Source organism: Haemorhous mexicanus, chromosome 13, assembly GCF_027477595.1.
Source record: "Haemorhous mexicanus isolate bHaeMex1 chromosome 13, bHaeMex1.pri, whole genome shotgun sequence".
NCBI classification, from domain to species: domain Eukaryota; kingdom Metazoa; phylum Chordata; class Aves; order Passeriformes; family Fringillidae; genus Haemorhous; species Haemorhous mexicanus.
The window spans coordinates 21130444-21146561 of record NC_082353.1 but is presented as its reverse complement, the minus strand read 5'-3'; the positions used below and the strand labels follow the sequence as shown (position 1 = coordinate 21146561).

General features: G+C 45.8%; 1 protein-coding gene across 2 annotated transcripts in view; it reads right to left on the bottom strand.

Annotated features, from left to right (window-relative positions):
• Positions 1-16118, bottom strand: part of MAP2K5 (mitogen-activated protein kinase kinase 5) — a 127604-nt gene that overhangs the window by 102056 nt on the left and 9430 nt on the right. For both annotated transcript variants that reach the window (XM_059858739.1, XM_059858738.1), the window contains exons 3-7: positions 15275-15342; positions 11275-11344; positions 6477-6517; positions 5746-5798; positions 1623-1671 (exon numbers count right to left, since the gene is read on the bottom strand). In XM_059858739.1, the coding sequence (XP_059714722.1) occupies positions 1623-1671; positions 5746-5798; positions 6477-6517; positions 11275-11344; positions 15275-15342 (281 nt within the window). The remainder of the gene's footprint in view (positions 1-1622; positions 1672-5745; positions 5799-6476; positions 6518-11274; positions 11345-15274; positions 15343-16118) is intronic.

The window sequence follows — 16118 nt, the reverse complement described above, 5'->3', positions numbered from 1 at the left end:
ACTTTTATTTTAATATTTTTATTCATTTATATATTTCTATATTAATATATTTTTATTTTGAATAAAAAATTTTATATAGTATATAATATATTAAATATATAAAATATATTATTTAATATATGTTATATTTGGATTTATAAATATAAAATAAATATAAACCAAATATATTTTATACTTTCATTTTTATATTTTTATTCATTTCTATAATATATTTATATATTAAAGTATTTTTATTTTGAATAAAAATTTTTATATCGTATATAATATATGAAATATATTATTTTATTATATTTTATATTTGGGTTTATAAATGTAAAACAAATATAAACCAAATATATTTTATACTTTTATTTTAATATTTTTATTCACTTATATAATATATTTATATATTAAAATATATGAATTTATATATTTAATTTTTATGTATTTTATAGTTTAATGTATATATTTTATATTTATTTATATGAATATATAATAACTAAGATAATATATTCTAATATATTTATTTTATACTCATTTATCTATATAAAACATTTCTATATTCAAATAGATTTCTGTGGCTGCTTGAGGGTTCTGGATTCCCCATCCCTGGGAGGGTCCCAGGAGGGGCCTGGCACTCCCTGGGGCAGGGGAAAGGATTTTCAGTTGGGGCTCAGATCCCCCCCAGCCCAAACCCCAATCCTGAAGTGATTCCAGGGTGGTTCCTTGCCAGAAGCTGCCAAATATTTCAGTGTCTCCTGCCCCAAACCCCACTCAGGTCATTTGCTGCATAGAAATAAAACCTGATAAAATAAAATTTACCTTACAGTAAATTGTAAAATCAGGCTTTACTGCTACTCCAAGTAAAGTAACAGCCAGCCTGTTGGGCTCCCTGAGAAAGGAGCCCCAAGGATGAAAATCAGCTTACAAAACCACCTAGTCTTGTGGAAAAAGCAGGTTACACCTGCAAAAACAAGAATTGCATCCCATAAATATGCAAACTACCTAGAACCAGAGACATTTAATGAACACCCACACACTGGCCATGAAATGAATTCCAGCAGATTCTTAATCAATTCATGCACAGCACCCTCTGATATTCCTGTAAACATAAACTCCATTCTTTATTACATATTCCTGTAAATATAAACTCCATTCTTTATTACATATTCCTATAAATATAAACTCCATTCTTCACTGCACCCTCTGAAGCAAACCACACACCTATAATCTTAATTTCATCAGGTAATTTTGGCAGCTTTCTCCACCCTCCCAGGTGCAGGGCAGGGCTCTCTCGGGGGTCAGTGTTTGTCAGGGCACAAAGTCCAAATTTCCCAATAACCAGGGCTCTAATAATACACAAAGCAACCAAAAATTCAACTGTTCCACACAAAAACCCCAAGTATTTAATCTCATTTCCATCTCTGACAAGTGAGCAGCTCACTCAGTCACCCCACACTGACTGAGGGGCCTCTCTCCTTCTGCAGCCAAAGCAGATTTTGAGAAGTGGGGAGCCAATTTCTGAGCCTGTCAAGGCAAACCAGGAGCCTGGATGCTCCCATGGCCCCCAGTTTTGGGTTAAAAAAATCACATTTCAGCTGCATGAGCTGGGAGCTGCACCCAGGGACCCCCAGAGCACCCACCTGGCCATTGGCAAGGATCTTCTTCAGCTCTGCAGAGGATTTCTTCAAGCTGGAGGAGAGAAAAAACCAAATTAAAGCAATTGTTTTAAACATTTCACTCTGTCAGACAAGGGGAGCAACGGGGGGAGTTTGTGGCTCCAAATTCTGAGATTGACCTTGGGGGGAAGGCGTGGTGAGAGCAGCCAGCACGGCCAGGCTGGCATGAACAAGCAATGAACAGCTCAAAAAAATAATAATAATTTTAAAAATCAATGTATTTCCCACCTTACAGCTGGTTTAGACACCTGACTGCACACCCTGCTGGGACACCAGCTCTGAGAGGGAAATTTAAAATAAATCTGGGTGTTTAACCCCTGCTCTCACCCCAGGACAGCGTGGCTCACACCCAGCTGTCCTGTGCTGAGCTGGTTTGGGAGCTCCCCAAGGCAGGATCCCAGGAATTCCTGTGGATCTCAGCTCCAGGCTGTGCTGCCAGGGATGTCACCTCCTCCAGGGACCAGCCTGGGGCACAGTTCCTGATCTGGGAGCTCAGGCTGTGCCCAAATCCCTGAGGGGAGCCCAGCTTTCCATGGGCACCATCCCAGGGCAGCCTGCTGAACCCCTGGGCTCCTCCAGGAGAACCCACCCCCAAACCAGCACCACAAACCTCAAATGAATTTTTTCCCTTTACTTTTCCAGGAGAATTCACCCCCAAGCCAACACAACAAACCTCACTTTAATTTAATCCCTTTGCTTTTCCAGGAGAATTCACCCCCAAACCAACAAAACGAAACTCACATGCATTTTTTCCCTTTCCTTTTCCAGGAGAATTCACCCCCAAACCAGCACAACAAACCTCACTTTAATTCAATCCCTTTGCTTTTCCAAAATTCACCCCCAAACCAGCACCACAAACCTCACTTTCATTTCCTCCACGAGAACCTCACCCAGCCCCACCTCTCAGCTTGGTGATTTCAAGGGTGAAACCTTTAATGCCCTCCAACTCCTCCAAAATCCTCACAGCCCAAACTCCTCCAAAACTCACAAAATCCTGATTTTCCCCCTCCTTTCCTGACAAACTCTGCTCCGTGGAGCTTCAGCACAACAAACTGCCAGGGCAGCAACGTCTGCAAAACTTCATCTCAAAGGGACATTCTGCTCTTATTACTGAAGTTAAGAAAAAAATAAAAAAGTACAAAATAATATATTCTTGAAAGGGCTGTGCACGTGTCTTGATCACAGATCATTATTAACAGGAACAGTGAAAACACAGATTTCATATTTGGTGGCTTTGTTCTTTAATAGGCCTCTTGTTCCCACCACTGCTTTAAAGAAAAATTAAGTTTTCCAAGGAAACATAAGTTGATCTTGTCATCTTTCATGACTAACAATTTGTGAACATGAAACAAAGAGAGACTTTCAATTACTTCAAAAACAAAACTCCTGGTGCAGAAGGTTTTGGAAAAGGAATGGCAATTAACCACCAGATAAGGTGACAAGAATCTTCTAGAAGCTTCATTTTCAACGCACTTGAAGAGCAAGCTCAAAGTACAGGAGGTACTGAAAGGAAGCAGCAGCAGTGACAGAAAAATCAGCTTTATTTAGCTCAGCCTGGGGGGCTGCAGAGCACACAGAAATTCAGATTGATTCTCCTCCCGTGGAGGAGTTTTGGGATGGGATCCAACGTTCCCCCAGGGATGGGGCAAACTTTGCCAGGGGGGATTTTTAAAATCTCCACAATCAGAGAGCCACCAAAGGGAGCAGCAAACTGGGATTGCTGGTTTTGGGTGGGGATCCCAGTGGGGAAAACCCCAGCCCTGCTGCTGGACCAGGCTGGGATCTCCCACAGGGAAAATGGGATTTGTGGGACTGCCCCAGCCTCGGGACAGGCCCCCAAAATTCCACACCACAAACGTGCCCCTCTGACCACCTTAACCTGGGGGAATTCACCCTTTTCATCCTCCCAACTTTCCTTTTCTCTTCCTTTAACCTGTGGAAATTCACCTTTTTCATCCTCCCAACTTTCCTTTTCTCTTCCTTTAACCTGTGGAAATTCACCTTTTTCATCCTCCCAACTTTCCTTTCCTCTTCCTTTTTCTCAGGGAGAAAAGGGAGCAGGATGCTGATGCACAGATAAATGGAATATTGTGTGCTTCTTAGAATAACAGAATAATTGAGGTTGAGAGGAGCCCCCAGAGAATTCTATCCCCGTGGCTCAGATTTGCTCTTGTAGGAAGAAGATGGAGCCAGACTCTCTGTATCCTTTTTAAGGATACAGAAAGGTTTTTTGTAGGTTTTTACCATCAGCTCATGTAATAAAAAGGAGTTTATCCTCCAGCATTTAAAAAACAAATCTCTAGGAAAGAAAAAAAAAAAAAAAACCACAGAGAATGAGCTCTGTTGCATTTTAAGATCTTAATATGGGTTTTTAAATTAGGGCTGGAATGTAGAAATCAAGATGAGGGGGGTGGACTCCAAAACTTGGCAGGAAACAGGCACCTGAGCCAAAAGGATTTTTAAAATCTCCTACCCCACCCTAACAAACCTATGTAAGTTTATTATTTATTGGTTTTTATTGGCACAAACTATGAGTGGGAATCAAACTTTCAAACCAAGGAGTTCTGGAATGAACAAGCAACAAAGAGCTGAGCACAGCCCCTGGCACTGGAGCAGCCAAAGCAGCCCAGCCCCAAGTGCACCTCAGTGCTTTTAAAGTCAGAGCCAAGCCACCTGAAACACCAGCAAACCCTCATTTCTTCCTGAACACCAAGAAAATCCTCATTTCTTCCTGAAACACCCAGAAAAATCCTCATTTCTTCCTCAAACACCCAGCAAATCCTCATTTCTCCAGCAGCAAACCCTTATTTTTTCCCAAAATCCCCAGCAAAGCCTTATTTCTCCAGAAGCAAACCCTGATTTTGTCCTGGAATTCCCAGCAGACCCCAATTTCTCCCTGAAACACCCAGCAAACCCCAATTTCTTCCAGCAATCTCCAGCAAACCTTAACTTCCCCAGCAGCAAACTGTTATTTCTTCCTGAAACAGCAAACCTTTAATCTCCAGAGCAAACCCTGATTTACTCCTGGAATTCCCACCAATCCCTCATTTCTCCAGCAGCAAACCCTAATTTCTCCCTGAAATACCCATAAAATCCTTATTTCTCCAGCAGCAAACCCTCATTTCCTCCTGAAACACCCAGCAAACCCCAATTTCTTCCAGGAGCAAACCCCAATTTCTCCCTGAAACACCCAGCAAACTCCAATTTCTCATGAAACACCCAGCAAACCCAAATTTCTTCCAGAAGCAAACCTCAATATCTCCCTGAAACACCCATCAAACCCCAATTTCCTCCTGAAACACCCAGCAAACCCCAATTCCTCCCCAAAACACCCATCAAACCCCAATTTCCTCCTGAAACACCCATCAAACCCCAATTTCCTCCTGAAACACCCCCAAACCCCAATTTCTCCCTGAAACACCCATCAAACCCAATTTCTCCCTGAAACACCCATCAAACCCAATTTCTCCCTGAAACACCCATCAAACCCAATTTCTCCCTGAAACACCCATCAAACCCAATTTCTCCCTGAAACACCCATCAAACCCAATTTCTCCCTGAAACACCCATCAAACCCCAATTTCTCCCTGAAACACCCAGCAAACCCCAATTTCCTCCTGAAACACCCATCAAACCCAATTTCCTCCTGAAACACCCATCAAACCCCAATTTCTCCCCAAAACACCCATCAAACTCCAATTTCCTCCTGAAACACCCCCAAACCCCAATTTCTCCCTGAAACACCCATCAAACCCCAATTTCCTCCTGAAACACCCAGCAAACCCCAATTTCCTCCTGAAACACTCCCAAACCCCAATTCCTCCCCAAAACACCCATCAAACCCCAATTTCCTCCTGAAACACCCCCAAACCCCAATTTCTCCCCAAAACACCCATCAAACCCCAATTTCCTCCCCAAAACACCCATCAAACCCCAATTTCCCCAGCTCCACCCATGGGAATCCCAGCTGTCCCCCCGACACCCACTCAAGCCCAGCCTCCCCAGAGGCAGCCAGGTGTGGGGCTCCGTTCTGGGCCCCAAAAAAGGGAATGGAGGAGGAGGAGGAGGAGGAGGAGCAGGTCCTTACCTGTTGCTGGGGAGGGCCTCGGAGGCGCTGCCGGCCCCCGCCCGCGTGTTCACCTGCAGGAGGGAGGGAGGGAGGGGAGCCTGAGCACAGCCCAGCCCAGGGACACCCTGCTAATTAACCTGTCACGTGCCACGGGCCCCTCATCTGCCTGGCAAGGTTAATTAGCTGGCTGCTAGGCGTGCTGCTGGCTCAGGATGTAGGTTAGCAGGCTGCACAAGGATGCGCTGGGAAGGGGGAGAAATTCAGGATTCATTCTCATCCTAAACACTCAGAAATCACTTCACATGCTCGTGGTCTCCTCCGTGTGATGGTAGGAGCAACAAGGAATCAAAAACCTGACATGATTCCATTGTGGTGCCTTCCACAGTTGGATAAATGACTGGAATCACAGGAATGAGGAGGGGGTTTGAAAGCTTTGAAGCAGTGGCAGACAGCAGCTGATAAATGAACTACTAAAATTTAAGAACACGATTAGCAGAGGTTAAAAACAAAAAGGCAAACCCATTTTGAACACAACCACATATATAAATACAGATATCACAGCCAACATTCTGCAGATGAATCCTTCTCCCACCCTCGCCAAAGGAAAAAAAAAAAAAAATCAGAATTAAAAAAAAAAAAATCTGCTTGTCAGGGCTGAAGAAAGTGCAGTTTTATTTGACATTTCAATAAGTGGAACACAGCATTACAAATCCATCTAACTTTGCTGAAACAATTATTGAAATTCGTACCTTGAGGCCATGTATGTTCCGTTTCCCAGGAGGCTTGCAGGCTGAAACAGTAATTGACTAAATTGTAGAACACATCAGGGCCATTTACAAATTTGCTCAAAATGAATCTTTTCAAAAGAAATGAGGGTGACACCAAAATTAGCAGAGAGAAATGATTGAAAAGTGCCTGGCGAGACCCAGAGTGGGAATTACAGCCCAGGATTCTTAACTTGCAGGAGTGAGCATTTATAAATGCTAAAAGCTTCCTGACACCGTGTCAGGGAAATTCTCATTTCTGCCCCAGAGAACCCCTGGAAATTCTCATTTCTGCCCCAAACACAGCACAGCCCAGAGAACCCCTGGAAATTCTCATTTCTGCCCCAGAGAACCCCTGGAAATTCTCATTTCTGCCCCAAACACAGCACAGCCCAGAGAACCCCTGGAAATTCTCATTTCTGCCCCAAACACAGCACAGCCCAGAGAACCCCTGGCTCAAAGAAGGGAATTTTTTTTGGTAATTCAGATTGCAGCTTTGTGGTGCTGGGTTTTCACACGCTGGGGCGAATATCCTCGGAATTTCACAGGGATAGCTGCAATCCAATACTGGGATTTTTAGGGAGTTGGCTGTGTCAGGAATTGGACATTTTGGCAGAGGCACTGGGGGAGAAATGGGGGGGAAATGGGGGGAGAAAAAAATGGGGGAAGAAGAAAAAAATGGGGGAAGAAGAAAAAAAGGTAAATAGTGAATAAATCAAAGGTAAATATGGGGGAAACCATGGGCGAAAAACCAAATGGGGAGAAACCAAACAGGGGTAACAGAAGTGAGCCTCTCTGGTGAATCCTGAATAAATGCAAGGTGGATCCTGAATAAATGCAAGGTGGATCCTGAATAAATGCAAGGTGGATCCTGAATAAATGCAAGGTAAACCCTGAATAAATGCAAGGTGGATCCTGAATAAATGCAAGGTAAACCATGAATAAATGCAAGGTGGACCCTGAATAAATGCAAGGTGGACCCTGAATAAATGCAAGGTGGATCCTGAATAAATGCAAGGTGGATCCTGAATAAATGCAAGGTGGATCCTGAATAAATGCAAGGTGGATCCTGAATAAATGCAAGGTAAACCCTGAATAAATGCAAGGTAAACCCTGAATAAATGCAAGGTGGATCCTGAATAAATGCAAGGTGGATCCTGAATAAATGCAAGGTGGATCCTGAATAAATGCAAGGTGGATCCTGAATAAATGCAAGGCAAACCCTGAATAAATGCAAGGTGGACCCTGAATAAAGGCAAGGTGGACCCTGAATAAATGCAAGGTGGGTCCTGAATAAATGCAAGGTGGATCCTGAATAAATGCAAGGTGAACCCTGAATAAACGCCAGGGAAAATGTCACTTTTTGGGCAGAGCTCCAAAGGTGGCACTGGGTGGTGTGGCTGCTCAGAGGGGCTGGCACTGCTGAGGGAGGCAGAACTCTGAGTTTTTCCTCCCTCCTGCTCCTGCCAGCAGCAGAACTGCTGAGGAGGCAGCAGCACACAGGGGGGTGGTCAAACCCAGCACTGGGGCCACTTCCACCAACACCCAAAACCACCACGGGCATCCAAAGAGGGAAAACACTGCAGAGTAAAAATTCCCACCCCTAAATTAATTATAAATACATGTAAGTGTTTGGAAAAAATAAATAATAAAACCATTCTGGTTTGCCAGTAGATTAAAACTGACATTTTGAACAAGATGTTCAATCAATAATAATGATTTTTATGGTGTGCACTTGGGTGCTGTGCTCACCTTGCATTCCACAAATAGGAATGGGGAAAAGACAGAGATAAATATATATAAATATCTATAAACAGATATAAATATATAAAAATGTATGTAGATATATATATTTATATATACATACATATAAAAATATTTGTAGATATAAATAAAAATATATATAGATATAAGTTTAAAATATATAGATCTATAAAAATATATATTTTAGTATATATAAATATATAATATAAAAATATATATTTTAGTATATATTTATATATATATTTTTAGTATCTATATAAATATATATACTAAAATATGTAGATATAGAAAAATGTAGAAATATAAAAATATGCGTAGATCTATAAAATTATGCATTATATTTTAATTACATAAAATGATATATAAAATAAATAAATATTATAAATATTAAATATATAAATGATGTATTTATTAAATATATAAAATTATATATTCTATATTTAAAATTATATATTTTACATATATACCAATATATAGCTATCTAAAATATATTACTATATACATATATAAAAATAGAGAGATATATTAAAATATATATAGAGAGATATGTGTGTTCACATTTTTTATATGTACACCACATAGAGATGTTTATTTTTAATATAAAAATCCCCCTCTGCCTCTTACTACCTAACCAGCAATAATAAACCTATTAAAAATAAAGAAAATACCATTTTTTCCCCCCCCTTAAATATATTTTTAATGTGAAAGAAATGAAGCCCAGCCCAGGTAACCCGGGTGGGCACATGGACATGCACTCCTGACAGGATTTATATGGATACAGGAGTTTTTGGGAGCAGGAACTGAGGCTTCCTCAGAAGTCAGGGAGGCAGAAGAGGAAAGGACTCAAAGGATTTGCCAAGGAATCTCTGGAAGGGAAGAAGAGGAAATGAGAGGCAGAAAAGCTGTGGGTGCTGCTGGGGCTCTCAGGTGGGGAAGGTGGGGAGCCAGCAGGGCTCAGGAGAAAAGGGCTGCCCAAATTTGGGGTGTTCATTAGGGAGGCAGGACAAGGAGACAGGGAAGGGGGAAAAAAATTTAAAAAAGAGAGCAAGAAAGCAGGGAAAAAAAGGGGAAAAAAAAGAGCAGGAAAGCAGAAAAAAAGGCAGGAAAGCAGGTTTTGTGATTGTGTTGGTATTTGAGAGGAGCTGCAGAGCTCAGGGAGCTTTGGGGGGTTTGAGGTTCTAACCCAGGGAAAAAGGGGTTTGAGGGTGGTGTGGGGAGTTTGGAGGGAGGGGGGAGGAGGAAATGCAGCAGAGCCAGAGCTGAGGCAGGGGTGAGGACTGAGACAATTCCCAGAGGAGATGATCCAGGAGCCAGCAGCAGGAACAGGAATCCCCAGGGCTGGCTCTCCAGGAATGAGGCAAAGGGAGAAATTCCAACCCCAAAATGTGCTTCAAACCCAGGGTGGGTCAGGTGTGAGCAGCCCCTGGCAGCTCCTGGGACTGGGAGCTTACAGGGAAATGTACAGATGGGAAGGAAAATTCCAAGATTTTCCAACCTCCTCGGATCATCCAGGTCCTCTGAGCCACAAGAGGAGGATCCAGGGAATCCTCAGAGCTTTTCCAGAGCCTGAAGGGGCTCCAGGAGAGCTGGGGAGGGACTGGGACCAGGGATGGAGGGACAGGACCCAGGGAGTGGTTTAAATGGGTTAGGGCAGGGATGGATGTTGGGATATTGGGAATTCCTGGCTGGGAGGGTGGGGAGGGGCTGGGCTGGAATTCCCAGAGCAGCTGGGGTTGCCCCTGGATCCCTGGAATGTCCAAGGCCAGGCTGGACAGGGCTTGGAGCAGCCTGGGACAGGGGAAGGTGTGGGAAAGGAATGGGATGGGAATGGGGATGAGATGGAACCATTACTATGGGATGGGATGGGATCCATGGGATGGGATTTCAGGTCCTTCCCACCCAAACCATTCCAGGATGCCATGATCCATGCCTGGGAAGAGGCAGGAGACCCCTCCCTCTCCCCGCCCTGAGGAGGTCACAGCTCCCACACCTGGGAGTCCCCTCCCAACCACACCCCATAAACCCCAACTTCCCATAAACCCCAACTTCCCACAGTGCCCTCAAACTCCTGTCCCCTTCCCAGGGGAGCCCAGGGAGCCCCCAAGAATCCCACCCAGCTCTTTGGAGAGCTCGTTAGCAGGGTCTGAGGAGGCTCCTGGTTAATTGCCCAATGCAAACTTCAGAGAGCTGTAAGTAAAGGGAGTGTGGAATGTTTAATTGGGAGCCTCACAGTGTGATTATTTGTGCAATATCAGTTCAGTGAGGGGAGCTTAATTTTTAATTATTTCAATTAATTTATTGCTGGGAGATTTACTTGGAGAATTTAAACCTTCTCAGTTCCATCCATCAGGAGGCAGAGATTCAGAGCCTGGCCACTGAGGTCTGAGTGAATTCTGGCATGCAGGAGGCTTTTCCCAGCCACGCCTGGAGCTCAGAGACAGCATTCCCAAAAACCCTCCTGGGCTGCCTGTGGATTCTGTCAGCTTGGAGGTGACCCATTTGTGAGCTGCCTCAGCCCCCAGAGCTGACTGCACCTCTCCCTGCTCAGGAGAGCTACTGGAGTGCTTGTGAATATCTGGGCAGCACTAAGAGCCCAAATCTCAGACAAAAACTTGTCCTGGCTGGAGCTGCTGTGGCAGACACGTGCCACAGCGGTGACAGGGACACTCCCCAGCCTGGCAGGGTGATTCATGACATTAAAACTGCTTTAAAAAGCCCCATTTCCATAAGTATCCAAGTGTTCTGTTATTCATCTGCTGTGCTTGGAAAGAACCACCACCAGTGAGCTCTTTCAGAGTACTGCAATATGAACTCTGCAAAGCTCGTTAGTCTAATTTACTGCAGGAAATTAGCTGCTTTCTATGCAATAAATGCACTTTTCTCCCCACAATAATGACCTCCTCTCTCCAAACGAAGAGGTCAACTGGATGCTCTGTGCATTTAAACCTCCCCAGAACGTGCCAGGAGCTGCTCCAGCCCCAGCTCCTTGGGCTGACAGTTGGGATTTGCCCAGCATTACCTCGTGGGTAGATCTGCAGGGGCTCTATCAGCTGTCCATTCACCTGCTGCTCCATCACTGTGGAGTAATACTGCAAAAAAACCCAAAAAGAGATGAGTCAGTAGGCCAGGAGTGGTACAAGCACTTATGGGTTGTGTAGTTCTGCGTGGTTTATTTTCTCTGTCATTGCCACGGTGCAGGTCAGCCCTCAGATGGCTCCTTCCCACCTGCAGTGCTCCCACAAAAAGGGATTTAAACAGGGAGCTGCTCCTGCCTCAGCAGGGAGGCCTGGGAGTGCTCCAGCAGGTGAGGAAATGAGATATTGACAGCAGGAAATATCTACAGCAAATGCAGCAGCTGCCACAGCTGGAGGAGCCAGCGACACCAGACACAGCCACAGAGCTGGTGCAAACAAACCCCAAATATCCCCTAAATTACCCCAAAGCTGGGCAGTCTGAAAACTCCAAGGGAATCCCAAGGGATCTGGAATTCTGGGCAGTGCTGAAGATCAGCACAGAGGATCCCAAAGCTGTGATCCCAAAAATCCCTGCAGACCCCCTGGGACACGGAGCAGGAGCTGCTGCAGGGAGCCAGGGATGGCTGTTGGTTAAAAAAGGCTCAGAATGGGCAAAAAGGGCTGGAAAAGGAGCTGAGAGCACCAAAACCCAGCAAGGTGTGTGGGCTGGGAGAGCTGGGAATGCTCCCCTGGAGAGGGGAGGGATCCAGGGAATGCTCAGAGATCCTAAAGGAGAGCTGGGAATGTTCTCCTGGAGAGGGGAGGGATCCAGGGAGGGATCAGAGATCCTAAAGGAGAGCTGGGAATGCTCCCCTGGAGAGGGGAGAGATCCAGGGAATGCTCAGAGACCCTAAAGGAGAGCAGGGAATGTTCTCCTGGAGAGGGGAAGGATCCAGGGAGGGCTCAGAGATCTTAAAGGAGAGCTGGGAATGTTCTCCTGGAGAGGGGAGGGATCCAGGGAGGGCTCAGAGATCCTAAAGGAGAGCTGGGAACGTTCCCTTGGAGAGGGGAAGGATCCAGGGAATGCTGAGAGACCCTAAAGGAGAGCTGGGGAGGGAGGGACAGGACACAGGGAATGGATTCAGAGTGGGGAATGGGAGATTTGGGAAGGAGTTCTTGGCTGGGCTAGAATTCCCAGAGCTGCCCCTGGATCCCTGGAGTGCCCAGGGCCAGGCTGGAGCCCCCTGGGGTGGTGGAAGTCATCCCTGCCCATGGGATGAGCTTTCAACTCTGGAATTCCCACTTCCCCAACAGAATCCCACCACCTGCAGACATCCCCACAGAGGACAGAACCATTCCTGCTCCCTCCCTGGAACAGCCAGCTGAAATATTCCCACCTGAGAGCAGCTCCTGCCCCCCCAAAAACACACCAGAGGGGGAGGGAGGGAGGGAGAGGGAGGAAAAAGCCTCTCCATTACTCACCAGTGATGACAAGTAAATGAAATATCAATCATGTAAGCTGTCAACCTTTTGGGACAGCAATAACTGTTAACAAGTAGTCTGGAAAAATTGTCTGGAAATGACTTGTCCTCCACAGGCCAGCTGCAGGTTTCCATGGAAAATTAAGATGCCAGTGGCTATTTGGAACATTGTTCAGGTATTCTTTTTAATGGGAAATTTGCCACTTATTGATCCAGAGCGTGTAGCCCTTGCTGCCAGAGAGCTGCAAGCAACTTTCCAATCAGTGGCTGTCAAAAAAATTACTGCCTTTTTATACAGATACAAGACACCAGCTCCACAGCTGTCCTTAATTAACTGCACTGCCCAGCACTGCAAAAATCCCATTTACACCCCCCAAAACCAGCCTGATTCAAAGCACTTCTGCATCATCTGAGAGAATTCCAGACCTGAGTTAAGTTCTTGTCAAATTCATAAAGCAAAGAACCTAAAGGGAAGGTTCCAAATGATTCAAAGTATCAAAATGACTCCAAACAAACACAAAAATGACCCCAAACAAACACAAAAATGACCCCAAACAAACACAAAAATGACCCCCAATATCTTCCCAGCTATAATTTTCTTCCAAAGTCCAATCTCAGAGAATTGGTTTTTTTCTCCTTAAACTGAAAAAAATCCACCTTATTTACCTTTTAGAGAACACCTGCAGCACATCAAAATTCCCTGAAATACTTTCCCAGCTGGCCAATCCTCCCCATGTTTGTTGCAGAGCTCAAAATGAGCATTTTGCTTCCCCAAGATTATGAATTAACTCATTTCCTAGGCCCAGAACATTTGTTTCCTGGTAAACACATCCCAAAAGGAAGCCCACAGGATGTCAGGAAGTTCAACCACCAGTGCAACACTCAAATAAAAAATTAGTTTAAAACTGAGGAGAAGAATTTTTCAGAGAAGAAGAGCTGCTGGAGCAGAAAGAAGTCATTTCCAGGCATCCCATAATTTTGCAGGGAAAGCAGAGAGTTGGGCAATCAGAACTCTAATGTACTGAAACTTTAACAGTGAGCTTGGAAGCAGAGCAAAAAAATGACCTTCCCAAGGCAGGATTAATCTGGAGGCTGTGCCAGGAAAACTCCAAGTTTTCCACTTGGAAGGCAAAAAATGGCTGAGATTTTCCCAGGAAAAGAGAGAACCAGGAGGAATTCTGGGGGGAGGGAACTCCAGGGAGCTGCTGGAGCCAGCAAGGGAGGGGAGAGGGGCTGGGAACAGCAAAATGCCAAAAAGCCACCTGGAGCATGGGGAGGAACAGGTGGGAGAGCTGGGAATGGATCCAGGAGGGGCTCAGAGATCCTAAAGGAGAGCTGGGAATGGATCCAGGAGGGGCTCAGAGATCCTAAAGGAGAGCTGGGAATGGATCCAGGGAGGGCTCAGAGATCCTAAAGGAGAGCTGGGAATGGATCCAGGGGGAGCTCAAAGATCCTAAAGGAGAGCTGGGAATGTTCCCCTGGAGAAGGGAAGGATCCAAGGAATGCTGAGAGATCCTAAAGGAGAGCTGGGAATGTTCCCCTGGAGAAGGGAAGGATCCAAGGAGGGCTCAGAGATCCTAAAGGAGAGCTGGGGAGGGGCTGGGGACAGGGGAGGGAGGGACAGGACACAGGGAATGGCTTCAGAGTGGGGAAGGAGTTCCTGGCTGGGCTGGAATTCCCAGAGCTGCCCCTGGATCCCTGGAATGGATCCCTGGAGCAGCCTGGGACACTGGGAGGTGTCCCTGGCTGGGATTTCAGGTCCCTCCCCACCCAAGCCAGTCTGGGATCCTCTGAATTCCCCCAAAACCACCTCTGGGTGCTCCCAGCCAGGGCTCAGCTCTGCCAGGTCACTGATGGGAATTTTGACCCTTCTGGCCCAGAGGGAAAATCCCCATTTTTTCCCCCCCTTGCTCACTCCTTTCCTTTGAAAAGAGAAGTTCAAGGAGATTTTTTTTTCCCCACTATATCCAAATGATTCTGCTGCCATCAGTAACTGCCCCCCTTCTCTGCAGGAGACTCCTGTTAATGGGATATATTTATTTATATTTCTATTTTTATTTCTGGGGATGCAGAGAGGTCTCACACACCCCTACCTACACAAAGGCACACACAGCCCCATCCATCTCCCCTGGAAAACACAGAACAGCTTTAAATCCTCCATGAATATTGAGCCTGCAGCTACAATGAAACTCCTCTGTTAGGAGGGGTGAGGCAGTCTCCAGATGAAAGTAGATTTTGAAAAATTTTTAGAGCCCAGGGGTTCATTTTTAATGAGCCGTTACTTTAAGTACTGCATAAAAAATACAAGAAATTGATAGTCCATTTAGCCTGCACTATACCTAATGCAAAAGTCATTAAGATGCATTATTCCTAATGTCTGTGATATGATCAGTAAGTGAAGGAGCCTTTTTTCCTTTTTCCCTTCCTGAAGTGGAGCCTGGTGTGGAAGCACCTCCATTCCAGGCAGAGCAGCACAGACTGGAACTGAGCACGGGCATGGGGCCCAGCCAAACCCTGGGCAGCCAAAACCACCAAGGGAACAAGGAGAAACACAGGGAGAGGAGGACTGGGGCAGAGTACTCACGTAGGACAGCATGGCCTTCATCTCCTCGTCGCTCCTGACCGTGATCCGATCCCCATCCTCATCCTCATCTGCCAGAGGAAGGCACCAGGTCAGCAGGGAAGGGGGACAGGGACACCCTGACAGGCAAGGCTGTGTCTGCACCCCAGCAGCACATCCAAGCAGGCACCTGAACCTGGCAGGCACCTAAACCTGGCAGGCACCTGCACAGGAACTCTGCAGCAACAGGGCAGCAATGGCATTTCACCTCCAGTATTCATTTCCAACAACTGGGAGTGTTGTCTAAAACGGGGCACAAAGTGCTCACAACTGCACTCTCAGCGGGTTTTGTGTAGTGCCAGAACCTCTCCTGAGGCTGAGCACCTTCCCCAGGCTGGAATTCCTGCCCTAAAATCTTCCCCAGGCTGGAATTCCTGCCCTAAAATCTTCCCCAGGCTGGAATTCCTGCCCTAAAATCTTCCCCAGGCTGGAATTCCTGCCCTAAAATCTTCCCCAGGCTGGAATTCCTGCCCTAAAATCTTCCCCAGGCTGGAATTCCCACCCTAAAACCTTCCCCAGGCTGGAATTCCCTCCCTGAAACCTTCCCCAGGCTGGAATTCCTGCCCTAAAATCTTCCCCAGGCTGGAATTCCTGCCCTAAAATCTTCCCCAGGCTGGAATTCCCTCCCTAAAACCTTCCCCAGGCTGGAATTCCCTCCCTAAAATCTTCCCCAGGCTGGAATTCCTGCCCTAAAACCTTCCCCAGGCTGGAATTCTCCCCCTAAAACCTTCCCCAGGCTGGAATTCCCACCCTAAAACCTTCCCCAGGCTGGAATTCCCACCCTAAAACCTTCCCCAGGCTGGAATTC